The sequence below is a fragment of the Odocoileus virginianus genome, chromosome 7 (assembly GCF_023699985.2).
Source record: "Odocoileus virginianus isolate 20LAN1187 ecotype Illinois chromosome 7, Ovbor_1.2, whole genome shotgun sequence".
Lineage (NCBI taxonomy): Eukaryota > Metazoa > Chordata > Mammalia > Artiodactyla > Cervidae > Odocoileus > Odocoileus virginianus.
This window is the reverse complement of record NC_069680.1, coordinates 63,628,830-63,641,411: the sequence shown is the minus strand read 5'-3', so window position 1 is coordinate 63,641,411 and position 12,582 is coordinate 63,628,830. Positions and strand designations below refer to the sequence as shown.

General features: G+C 36.8%; 1 protein-coding gene across 2 annotated transcripts in view; it reads right to left on the bottom strand.

Annotated features, from left to right (window-relative positions):
• The window catches only part of VCL (vinculin), a 108,381-nt gene that overhangs the window by 30,966 nt on the left and 64,833 nt on the right, over window positions 1-12,582 (bottom strand). For both annotated transcript variants that reach the window (XM_020914488.2, XM_020914490.2), the window contains exons 4-7: window positions 12,465-12,573; window positions 10,156-10,278; window positions 8,610-8,770; window positions 851-941 (exon numbers count right to left, since the gene is read on the bottom strand). In XM_020914488.2, coding sequence (XP_020770147.1) covers window positions 851-941; window positions 8,610-8,770; window positions 10,156-10,278; window positions 12,465-12,573 — 484 coding nt within the window. The remainder of the gene's footprint in view (window positions 1-850; window positions 942-8,609; window positions 8,771-10,155; window positions 10,279-12,464; window positions 12,574-12,582) is intronic.

The following is a 12,582-nucleotide window of genomic DNA, read 5'->3' as shown; positions in this document are numbered from 1 at the left end:
CCAGAAGAAAAAAAAAGAGAGAGAGAGATTCAGTATCTACATTATAGATCTATTAATTATTTAGAGAGGATGCTTTACAAGTCATTCCATTCGTGAAGGAAAGGATGATTTTAAATGACTAGTGAGTAGAAGGCAATACATCTGATAGTCAACAGCCAAGCAGTGCCCTTAAACCGTAGGGTGAGGTTTCAACCACAAAGACTGCTGAAAAAGATCCTTGGAACCATAAACAGCTGGAGATAGTAAGCAGCTTGTGGTAAGCATATGGATGAGATGAAAGTAGGCTCTAACAATTTAATAGTACTTAACACCTCCAAACTCTATTAGGCTTTATACATTCATTCAAATATTAATCTAAAACTGAATAAATATTAGATTAGGAAATCCATAAAGCCTAGCTCAATAACCTATTTGGGTCTTATCTTTATACAAGTCAACTTTGCTTCCCAATTCTTATTAGCATCATCATTTCATCTGCTTAATTAAGTATTCTGTTGGCATAAATGGAAATCTGCCCAATGGGAACTACAAGAGAAGAGCTTTTATTCAAAATAATTACCTTTCTGATTCAGGGAAAGGGTGAACCAATAATCTGGCAAAGAATGCCTAGTTCACTTTGGTTTATTCCTCTGTGATGAGAGGTTATTAATTCATGCCCTTCATCCTTTTAAGGACCAGAAATGCTTCAATTAGTCAAAACTATCAGAGAATCGCATATGCCCCTAAATATTGCAGTAGTTATCTCAGAATTATGAGATTATGGAATAAATTCTTTCTTTTTTTTCATTTTCTTTTTGTCTGGTTTTAGCTTTTTGATGTATCTATCAGAAAAGTAAAACCAGAGGGTTACCTGGGGAGGCACTGGGATCACGGAGCCAACCTTTAGCCTGGTTCAGTTTGGAGTCTATGGAGGCCAATGCTCTCTTCATGGCTTCAGTGTCCTTTTGAAGAAAAGTATCAATTATTTTCTTTGCAAAAACTGAGATACCATGATATAAAGTAAGACAGAGAAGAAGTTACACCATTAACATACAATAGCTACAGTAGTCCTACAACAGCCTTAAAAATTATTCTCATCACACCATAATGCTTATTTCTGTCAGAATGCAACATCTTGCATGCAAATCTTCAGTTAATTCTATTTTCTGGTCTCCCTATTGCTTAACTATGAAAACTGGTAAAACTGCTCAAGTCAAAGCAGTTTAATATCATCAGCAGGAAAAAGCCCTTTTGTCACATGCCTCATTATCAGCCTTTCTACTAGTCAACATTCAGATACTGCAGCCCTGCCAAAGCCTTCCTGGCTTCAGAGAAGCCTCATTAGGATGTGGTGCCACAAATCACAGTTTCTCTTACATCTTGTTTTGAAATATACACACTGGATGATATTTCACTATGTTTAATTAACCCGAGGAACCTGAAATTACTGGTTAGAAGAAAACTGAAAATTTTAATCTAGCAATTCAGTTTTAATTCCACAAATAAACTACTGAATGTATCACAGGAAAGAAATACATTCAGCCTTCTCTGCCACTCCTCATCCTTAGTTCCCTTACCATCCCTAACCTGGAAGAAGAGGCAGAATAGACTAAGGGGGTCACAATCTATTGTTTACAATCAGGATTCATAGTGACTAGCATAAAACCTCCCAGGATATACCATAAGAAGTCTAAACAGACTAATCACCTTTAAAATATACACATATTTTAATAGGGTCTTTTAAGCAAATAAAAACACAGAAAACAATATAACAAATATGTATGAACCCATTCTCACAACTGAACGACTGGCCATCTCTTAAGTCTCTAACACCTTAAAAGTCAGTCTCTCTCTCTTTTGTTAATACTCAGGGAACTGGCTGTTACAGAGTCCATCCATCCAAGTACAGTTACCCTCTGAAACTCTAGGGAATGTCTTAAATCCCCACCTTTTTTCAATTTCCACTGTTGTAAATTGGGGTTCTTAAAGGTGTGGTGCCATCAGTTTTCCACTTGGGGGCACTAGGAGCATCCCCACTTTAAATGCAAACAAAACCCAGCACTAGCACCAATAAGTATAGGGAGCATTCATTAATTAGGCTTAGGATTTCAGCAGCCTGATTCCAGCTTTTCCAAAGTACTCAGTCAAATTAAAGAACTCTCAGCTTTGGATTCCCTCTTTCCCCATCTAAAAAGATACAGACCATTCTCCTGTTATAAACTTGTCTACCTCAGGCTCTAAATAACAAATTCTCATCCACAGCAACTAAAAAGAAGTAAACTAAATTACTGAAAAAATGGAAATAAAATATTTTTATTATTGAGGTGTATGAAATTATGATAGCTATCAACAAAAGACTCAGTCGTAGGAGGATCTATTTTAAAATCCATTTGTATTTAGTGCAAGTAGACACGTGGCATTTAAGTGCTTTGATTCTCAAATATTTGTTGCTCCTCCATCTTGTTCGATTCACTCTGTACAGCAAACCTTGCCTTCAAAAGTCAACTTTAATTCCAAATTAGCAAGGCCCAAATTAATATTGTTTTAAAGAAAGTCTCAGGCAATACCCAACCTCAGAGCTGGATAGCCTTCAGGGTCTAATACAAGTTATAGGACTTTGTCTAGATACAGATTTTTTAAAAATTCACAATCTCTCACCTAGGAAATACTGTGCACATGCTGAAGAGGAAAAACTGAAGTCATGTAAAAATATTTAGTTTAAAATCTCTTAATAACCATTTCTCTAATATACATATATATTCAGTGAAAAATTCAATAGATATTTATTATATTTCAAAATCTAAATTTAAGAGGAAACAAAGATCAGAAATTTTCTAGGGTCTACTCTAGCATTAATAGCTATTAGTTAGGAAACTAACCTTAATTGAGCATTTCTTGCATGTTAGGTTCTACTTTAGCCATTTTTTCCCTCACTGCTTCATTTAACTTCAATTTTAAGTTAAGGGGCTCAGTCCTAGAAGCCCCATTTGATCTCAAATCTCATTATTTTCTATTAGATGAAATTCAAGAATTTTTTTTCTTTTACCAAAGAGAGTTGTCAAAGATTCCACTAACCTTTTACAGTAGTCAGCAAATCTTTTGCTTTGCCAATTTTGGATTGGTTAATACTGCCACTGCCCAGAAAATTAGCTCTATAAATCAAATTCATAATTCTTACTAACCTAAATATCTGCTTTTACGCACCACTGCCCAAAAATGATTTGAAACCCAATAGAAAAACCAGTTTTGCTCAGCATTCAATATTCTCAAAAGTCACTGTTTTTTCTCTCACTAATAAAGGATGGCTACCACACGTCAAGGAAAGAATCTGACTCTAAGGATGTGACTAATTGGGTCCTGAGGAGATGTGACAATATGAAGAAGTTAACATTATTTCTTATAATTACTATCATTTTCTCCTAAAAAGGATCAATGGCAAATATGCAATGAAGATGCATTTTTAAACTGGGAAGTCAATTAGTTAGTAAAATTTTTAACAGAATAAATTTTAGACAATTTTGGAGATTTAAAACAGTCACTGGGAGGGCCAGATTAAATTCTTTCTGGAATAAGACGAGTTGTAAATAGCCATTTAAACACAATACATTTAAATGTCATATCTATTGGGGTGACCAAAAAGTTTGTTCGAGTACCCAACAAACTTTTTGACCAACCACATTAAAAGCAAAAATGTCTATAGGAACAAACATTTTGGTGTCCTAAGAATGTCATAAGAATTTCTTTTGAAGGGGAGTGTTTATTATGGAAGTAACAGAATTCTGACATAAGCAACAATAGAAGTATACTAACACTAGATATACTATAAACAAATTCAACTAGGACTAAGAAGCAATTTTGAGATATTTATAAAGGATGAAAATAACCATAACTCTGCGGCCAACTACATTATGTACCACAGAGCTTTTAGTTAAACCTTGCCATGTAGGTCTAAGTACCCAGAGTACACTCTGGATATGAAATAGAAGAGAAAAAAACTGCACCTTCACTAAGTACTTTTCTCTATAATATCTCAAATTTGGGAAAGAGACAAGTCTTCACCAACCTCTTCTCTGTTTGTTGTTGTTGTTGGGCTTGTTTGTTTGTTTTTTAAGTGAATATAAAAAGGAGCAGATATAGTTGTGCAGCTCTGGGGACAGCTGGCAGGGTTCTGGCCCCTCCTGCTCTGGTTCCTTTTATTGTAAAACTGTCAGGAGTTCAGGTTTTAAATGAAAAGAAACACAGCTCCTTGAAACTCTGCCACACATACTGAAAGTCAGAAGGACAACCTAAAAGACTTCTTTTTCCATGCTTTTCCAGGAACTGAAACACTTCTGAAATGTAATACAGAGTTAGACCTAAAGAACAGTGAATAATATTAATACCAAGAACCACTGAGTTCCTCCCACAAACAGTCAAGAGGAAGTGTGGCAGGGAAAGTGAGTTCCTGCAATCCCATGCTCTTGAAAATTTCAAATATGGGACTAAGGACCCCCCTCTCATTCACTGCCCAACCTACTCTCCTTTTTCCACTAACACCTCCTGTCCCCACCCTTCCCACTCCATTCCATTTCTGACCACATTTCTAACTCCAAATCCATATTTTAAACAAAGATGTTTTTGGAAAGTTAAATTGGGCAGTAACACAAAATCTTGTAAACTACATTTAACCATGGAGAGAAAGTTGTCTAGCCCTGAACCTCCAGGCAAGCCTCTGAGGCATCAGTTCCTCATCTCTAAGAATACCTTCTCAGTGTTACAATTCTGCACCACCTATGTGCACACAATCAGTTGTATCAACTAAAAGAGCACTTGGATCAGAAGAGAAATGTCGATTTAACACGGTGGGCTTTTCTCCTTTAGTTGGGGGATAGGGTAAGATACGTAAACGCTTAAATTAACTATTTATCTCAGACTCTAAGAGATAAATCCTTTGTTGTGTTAGCTGCATACTAGAATACTAATATTGCATCACATTAGAAGACTCATAAAAAGCTCATATATAACCTTATTTTTTCAAAATTGAAATAAAAATCAACACTTAAACCCTAATGGTCTGCAGCAAGGAAAAGTATTATAGGAGCACATGTTCTAAGCGGTATTTCCTTCTTTGGTACTCTAATCTGCACAAAGACATCTGAGTCACTCACTACATTTACCCACCACCAACCTAGGCCTACAGTGGGAGGAGATACACCACAGGGACAAATTCTGAATAACTGACTCAGGGTGCAGTTACAGGAACACCTCATAGGGTTCAAAAATTCTCAGTAATGAAACGTTTTTAAAATTTTTCTCAGTTCCTTTTTATTCTCAACATGCATCAAAATACACCAAAAAAAGATTAATATATATTGCTAAATTTACAAAGGGTAAAATATCAATTCTGTTTAATCTCTACATTTTTTTGTCTCATAATGTATTCTCAGGAAAAATGCTAAACTAGTTTTTAATAATCATTATGATTGTTGATTTAAGGAGGGGAAATTTTTTATTTTCAAAACAAAAGGAAGGGTTTAAAGTCAAAGTACTTTTAAATTTGTAAATCTGCCATCTGAATGTAGGTATAAAACATAAAATAGTCAGCTATTGCATTGCCTCTTTAAAATCTTAATTTATTTGGCAAGACGCACTTTTACCAAGAATTTTTTCCACTTACTTTCTTCCCCCACTTTTCTAGAGGAATCATCACTTTCCAGGAGAAAACTGCACCAATAGGGAGGCATGAAACAAGTATGGTAAGACAAAGTTAATTCTTTATTGGTAGGGGGTGAGAGGAGGTAAAAATATTGCATGTATTCAACAGAAGGGGAACCCAGGGGTCACAGACAGACACAGGGTCTGATTAATTCACTGCTTACAGGTGAGCAATGAAAGATGCATAACGGTACTGAACTGAAAAATAACTAAAACCCTAGTTACCGATTTCCATTTTCAGGGTAAAATTTTTTTCTAAATATTCTTGCAATTAATAAAAACAATTACTCTTAGGGGGTAAGGGAGATAGAGTGGAAAGGGATTGGAATGAGAGTTAGCTATGTCATATATATCTTTTTATAGCATTTTGATTTTTGAATCAGGTAAATGTATAACAAAAGCAAAAGGAAGTTAAAAAATAAATATTCATTGCTCATTTTGATGTTATTTTGTACTTAAGCTTCTTTTGGCTGAGTTAATTTTATTTATTTCCTTTTATTCTGATAGTTTTACAGTATCCTAACAGTCTGATTCCTTCTAGATCAGCATAAAACTAAGATGGCTATTAGACTGTACACAGTGTGAACCAGGTCTATGTCCCTTGTATATGCCCCCAAGTGCCTAATCTTCCTCCTGAAAACCTCAACTGACCACAGTTTTGGTTTTGGTCTTTAAAGAAGCAGCTCTCAGACCTTCACAAAGTAAAGCTCAGTGACTTATTTACTAATTGATGGATGACTTTTCCCCTCTGAAAATAGAAACATGATGGTTGCAGTGCCTGCTCCTCATTTTTTACTATTTCTCATCTGCTAGAAGCAAAGGGGAGAGAATAAGGAAAGAGATTAGGTTAGGGGAACATGAGGTCATGGGGAACGATGGCCGATTCACAGCTCAGACAGCAGAACATGCAGTGAGCCAGGGACTGAAGTTAGGAAAAACTTGAGGTACACCTGACTTTTTCCTTTTGATTCTGCAGGCTTGGATTACTGTGAAGGACAGATGCCTCATTAAGACTCTCTAGCCTACCTATTTTCATTATGGCTTAAAACCTCAATGATGCCATCTCCAAAAGCCAAATTTCAGAGCCTGCAAAGGAAACTGGCACAAGAGACAAATACAGAGATGGCATCAGCTGGAAGTTTCCTTTGCTAAGAGCAGGATCCACAGATAACTTAGGGGTCACCCACATGGGGAAATCTGCCCCTCAAAAGAAGTCAATGGGAATGACCAGGTCAAAGCAGTTCCCAGGAGCCTGCTCAACGAGAGGAATTGTTTAGTTGCTCAGTCGAGTCCAACTCTTTGTGACCCCATGGATTATGGTCTACCAGGCTCCTCTGTCCATGAGATTTAACAGGCAAGAATATTGGAGTGGATTGCCATTTCCTTCCCCAGGAGATCTTCCCAACCCAGGGACTGAACCCACATCTCCTGAACTGGTAGAGGGATCCTTTACCACTGAGCCACCAGGGAAGTCCCCAAAGAGAGGAAAGCACCCACCAAACATAGAAAGCCTGACATCCCATATTAATGTCTTTCCTCTTGCTTCCCCCCAAAAAACAGCTCCTTTTGAGCTAAACAGTCTGCCCAGCACAGCCCCAAGTCCCATATTAAGTCACATTCTGACGCATAATCGAGCACAGTGTTACACACCGGCACACGGAATAAGGCATGGCACACAGCACAAGAAAACCTCACAGACATGCTTTTTCTCTTTATAAGCAAGAAAGAAACTAGAGGGCAAGAGAAAGCTTACCTTCTAAACGTGAGAAAAAGAGTAAAACGAACAAGAGAACAAAAAAAAGATGCATAAAGAAGTCATAACAGGGAAGTGAAAGTTGTCAAACATGCAAAAGCAAAATTAAGTAAAATATCAAAGACTTTATATGATTTTACCATATGGGTTTAAAATATAGTCTCAGGACTTGTTCAATAATTTCATGCCTCTGAAAACAAATCCATGGTTAAGATAATCTAACTAATTTCTCCTACACATTTAGTTTAACTTCCTGGGCAACAAAAGAGACAGAATTGGTCATTTTAGGCCCAGCTTCAACCTTAACTTTTAGGTGTCCTAGAGGACAAACAGAGCCCTACTGGACACCCAGTGGAAATCATACAACAAAATCCCCTCTGCAGTCTGCTACCAGCCTGCTGGGTGGCCCTGGAGATAACATTTGGGTCCACACAGTAGGGGAAGCTGGGTCCTAGAGACAGTGGGTTCCCCCACTGCCTGCATCTTGGGCTCCGATAACAGAAGTGTCTCTGTTTCCAATCACTAAACATGGAGAAGCAGACCAGAGCAGCAGCACCTCAAACCCCTGCTGCTGGGGTCCAGGAGGAATCCACCAGCCCTTGCGGAGTCCAACAGGAAATTAAAGACCAAGGGGAAAGGGACCCCTCAAACTAACAGACAATGTGAAAACTAATATTTCAGTGAAGCTTTCTTTAGGGAAAATGGAATGATAAAGGGACACACCTAGAAATGCCTACATTTTCTTTTGTAGATTTCTCTGGGTCAAAAGCTGATTAAGAAAAGTTTTCCACAAAATTCAGCCTTAGGCATATTCTTTATCTTACTTAGTAACCTAGCAACAACCACCCACGTGAAAGGCAGGGCTCCTACCCAGGGGAGTATACACCACAGCAGAACTCCTCCACCAACTCAATAAATGAGACTCTGGTTTGATAGAAAAGCTACACATCTCAGCTTTCAACCAACATTCACCCCACATACCTATTTATTTGTTCTACCAGAAAACAAAGGAAAAGTGCAAAAGTTGCAAGTAATTCATGAAATAAAAATAAAGAAGAAATTACTTTCATAATATCTAAGTAGTCTAATGCTGCACGAAATTACAAAATAAAATGTGAGACAATCACACCCCCAAGAGGGGAGAATTGGGGATTTTGCTTATTTCTTCCCCAATAACACCTACCTTGCTGGCCCAGGCATCTTCGTCCCAGGAAGTGAGTTGTAATACACGAATGATCTCATTAATTTCAGCGCTCATCTTTTCTACAGTAAAATTGCGATTTTTCAAAGCTTCTTCAATTCCTTGGTTTTTGGAGTTTTTAGTTGTTACAAAAATCTTCATAGCTGTAAAAATAAACAAAAGATCAGAAACTAAGTTTGGAATGTAATCTTGCTGTATTACAATAGTCACACAAGATGCTTCACACTTTGAACATGTTTTGGGCTTCTAAGGTCTTAAAAAGAATATGAAAATAAACATTGCAAGTCTGCTATTAAAATTCCTATATCAGCGACCTTCACTGTAAAGAAAACTGAAGATACACAAGCATCACCACATCATCATCAGGGAACTAACTTAACATGCATGCACTGAAGATCCCGAGTCACATCCCAGGCCCAGCACTGGTCCCATCTAACACAAACCTAAAGGGACAAGACAAAAACAGTCAGTAACTGTAACCAAAGTATGCTGCTGCCTCAGTCCCAGTGGAAGATCCCAGGGTTGAGTTCATCTTCCATGATTTCTCTTAACATATAGGAAGGACTATCTAACCCCTACAAGTAAAGAAGAAAATAATAATGAAACATTGGGAAAGAAAATATCTTCTCATAAACTAATAAAATTATAAAAACAAAGATTAATCAACATTTTATTGAGTTACCCAAATTAGAAAGGAAGATTTTTCCCAACAGCCTTTCTGCCACATAGAAGAGCTGGCCTCAAAAAACATATTTTTGAGAAGACTTTAAGACTCTATTTACAATTTTTTATTTTCTAGTTTACATAAGGGCTTTCTGAACTCTTACACTCACATCTCCTATTTTAGTCACTACATGAAAAATGACAAAGCAGGAAGGCAGTAGCTGGGGGGTTACAGTGACATGCCTTAAAAGATTTTGAAAATAAAGAAACCCTCTTAAGAGTTAAACCAACTAACACATAACTTGACTAAGAAAATTTACATAAACCACGAGATATGTGATATATACTAGAGATATCTGATACATACTAGACTCTTAATAAGCACAATTCTCTTTTGCTAGTTGAAAGAGCAGCCGTCATGTTTGCATTTCTGGGCTCTGCCCAAAGGGAAGGTGATTCTAGTTGGTATAGACCATCAGCTCTTCAACATAGAGAAGAGCTAGGAAAGGGTTGTGGACTCACTTCTCTACTATGTAGTGTTCTAGATCTATTCCAGCTCCTAATTTTTTTCCCAAGTACAAATAAAGGGGTCAAGATCCATACTTCCAAAACTAGAGCGCCTAGAGAAGAACAGGAGCCTGTTAGAACTTGAAGAGAACAGTAGTAGGCAATAGAAGGGCAGTGTCACACAAAGAGCAGGAGGAGAGCATTAAAGAAAATGAATCCCGGCTCTTAGCTAACCAGCTGCATTTTTACCCAGGCTGAAGGACATGCAACTAAACAGAAAAGAAAATGAACACCAGAGTTTAGAACATATAAACACTTTTTTTTTTCTTCTGTAAGATAAAGTACAGACAGAAAATACCTGAAATGAGAACTGGCAGCAACTCCTTCACAGTGTTCATTGAATTCACCAACATCACTCGATGCTCCTGGTGAGTCAGTTCCTGCTGCCTCTCATCAATCATCTTGGCCATCTTAGTCATTCCTGGGGCACAGGGAATAAATTGTACAGGGTGAGCAGTGAAACAACCCAGAGTCAGGCTTTCTGAGCCTATATCCACTATGAATTACTACGAAAGTCCAAATTGCCCACTTATTTAAACATACATACTATCACTGAACTCTATCATTTATGACATTGAATTTTACAGAACATTTCTAACTTAAGGCAAATGTATTCTTCTCATTGAAATTAACTGAATAAATATAAACCCTAAATGTGACATAATTTTCACACATTTGACATACATTCACAAATACATTTAAACTGCTGAAATTAATAAATATATATTTGAAAAAAAACAATTCACAAGTGATGAGCAGGAGAATACCTTGCTTGGCTTCCATACCAGTTTTCATGTCATGTACCTGGCCACTGAGCCTATATGTATAAGAACCTCATGTGAGCCTACTACAGGCATGCCTCAAAGATACTGTGGATTCAGTTTCAAACCACTGCAACAAAGTGAATATCACAATAAAGTGAGTCACAGGAATGTTTGGGTTTCCCAGGGAATAGAAAAGTTATATCTCCACTATACTGTAGTCTATTAAGAATGTAATAACACTGTCTAAAAACACAATGTACATACCCTAATTTAAAAATACTTTATTGCTAAAAAAAAAAAAAATGCCAACTATCATCTAAGCTTTCAATGAATCATGATCTTTTCAACAGTAACATCAAATATTAGTGACCACAGGTCACCATAACTAATATAATAATAATGAAAAAAATTTAAATATTGTGAGAATTATTAAAATATGACACAGAGACATGAAATAGAAAAATGGCACCAAATAACTTGCTTGAGATAGGGTTGCCATAAACCTTCAATTTGTAAGAATGTAGTATGTGTGAAACACAAGAAAGTGAAGCACAATAAAATGAGGTGTATCTGTACTGAGAACCTAGCAGCTGAAAAAAGTCTTAAGAGTTATAATAACATGTTTTGTTTTCATCTTTAAATTTTTCTCTACTTTCCAATTTGCCCAAAATAAGGAGGGGTCACACTTTCATAATGAAAAACAAACAACAAAATGTTATAGATGTAATTATGGTGATGACAGCATTTGAAACAATCTGATATTTCAGAGTTAGCCTGCTAGAAATTTTTGTTTACTTTAGTTATTATTCAAGGGTGTTATGTGAGTCTATACTACTTTGATTTTCAAACTGCTCTTAGAATTTCTTAAGTAGTTTCACATATTCTCAAGGGGTACCCAAAGGGAGATAGAAAGGTGGGGATACCCCTGCTTGATCCACACTGGCTCCATTTTTGTCTTTTATATGTTGAGATTTTGCATTAGATTTCATCTGAAGAAATAAGATTTCTTCATAGTGCTAGGAACAAGTTTAAAGGGTACTTCTCTAAAGCCATTTCTCAGTGATCTTCAATGATAGCTCAGAGAAATTCTTAACTGCCGTTAAGTTTACAGAATGACTGCACTGGAACCTCCAGAAAATACTATTAATTAAATATCATTCTATGTAAGAAAAAAGAATTTTATAAAATGATATGTGATCCTTAATACTAACAAATTAAACATCTAATATGTCTCATCATTAGTCTCATTTATACTTTAAGGAGCCTCAAGTTCATGTTATATGTCTATAACACCAAAAGCTGGTATCTGTTCATGTATTTTGAATATTTAATTCTCAGATGACTACACAATCAGAGATTTAGCTGCAGAAGCTCTTCTCTCCTTCCAGGTCTGATTATATTATGCAGTCTTGGGCAAGGGCATGAATTCATAATAGCAGGCGGGCTAATTAGCAAGCTAAGAGGTCACAGAGAGCTCAGACCAGCTGGTAGACAGTGAAGGAATGCTGTATAATGTGGAATGAAGAGGTCAGGATTCAGGGTGGCCTTAAGCATTGCAGTAATAGAAAAGTATTTCCTACATTCTCCAGCAACATTTGCAATGTCTAGTTCAGTTCATTAGACAGGGCCAGGATTTGCAGAAAGCAAATTCAGCTTTCAGAGACAATGATTTCTCTTCAGTAGAAGCACAGAGTCAGCTCCATCAAGAGAGCAGAGACAACTAAAAATCCAAAGCATCATTACCTCCCTTCCACAAAAAAAGCAGGGAGGAGTGCCCCTTTCCTCTTGATCAACCAAGGACAATTCATAGAACATTTTATTATAAAAGTAGCATATGACTAACCTGGTCCAAGATTCTTCGTGTAAGTGACCAAATCTTCCATAGTTTCTACCACCTCGGCCACTGTAAGATATTCCAAAATTCCTTTGCAAACTCTAATAATTTTACGAACCTGAAAATA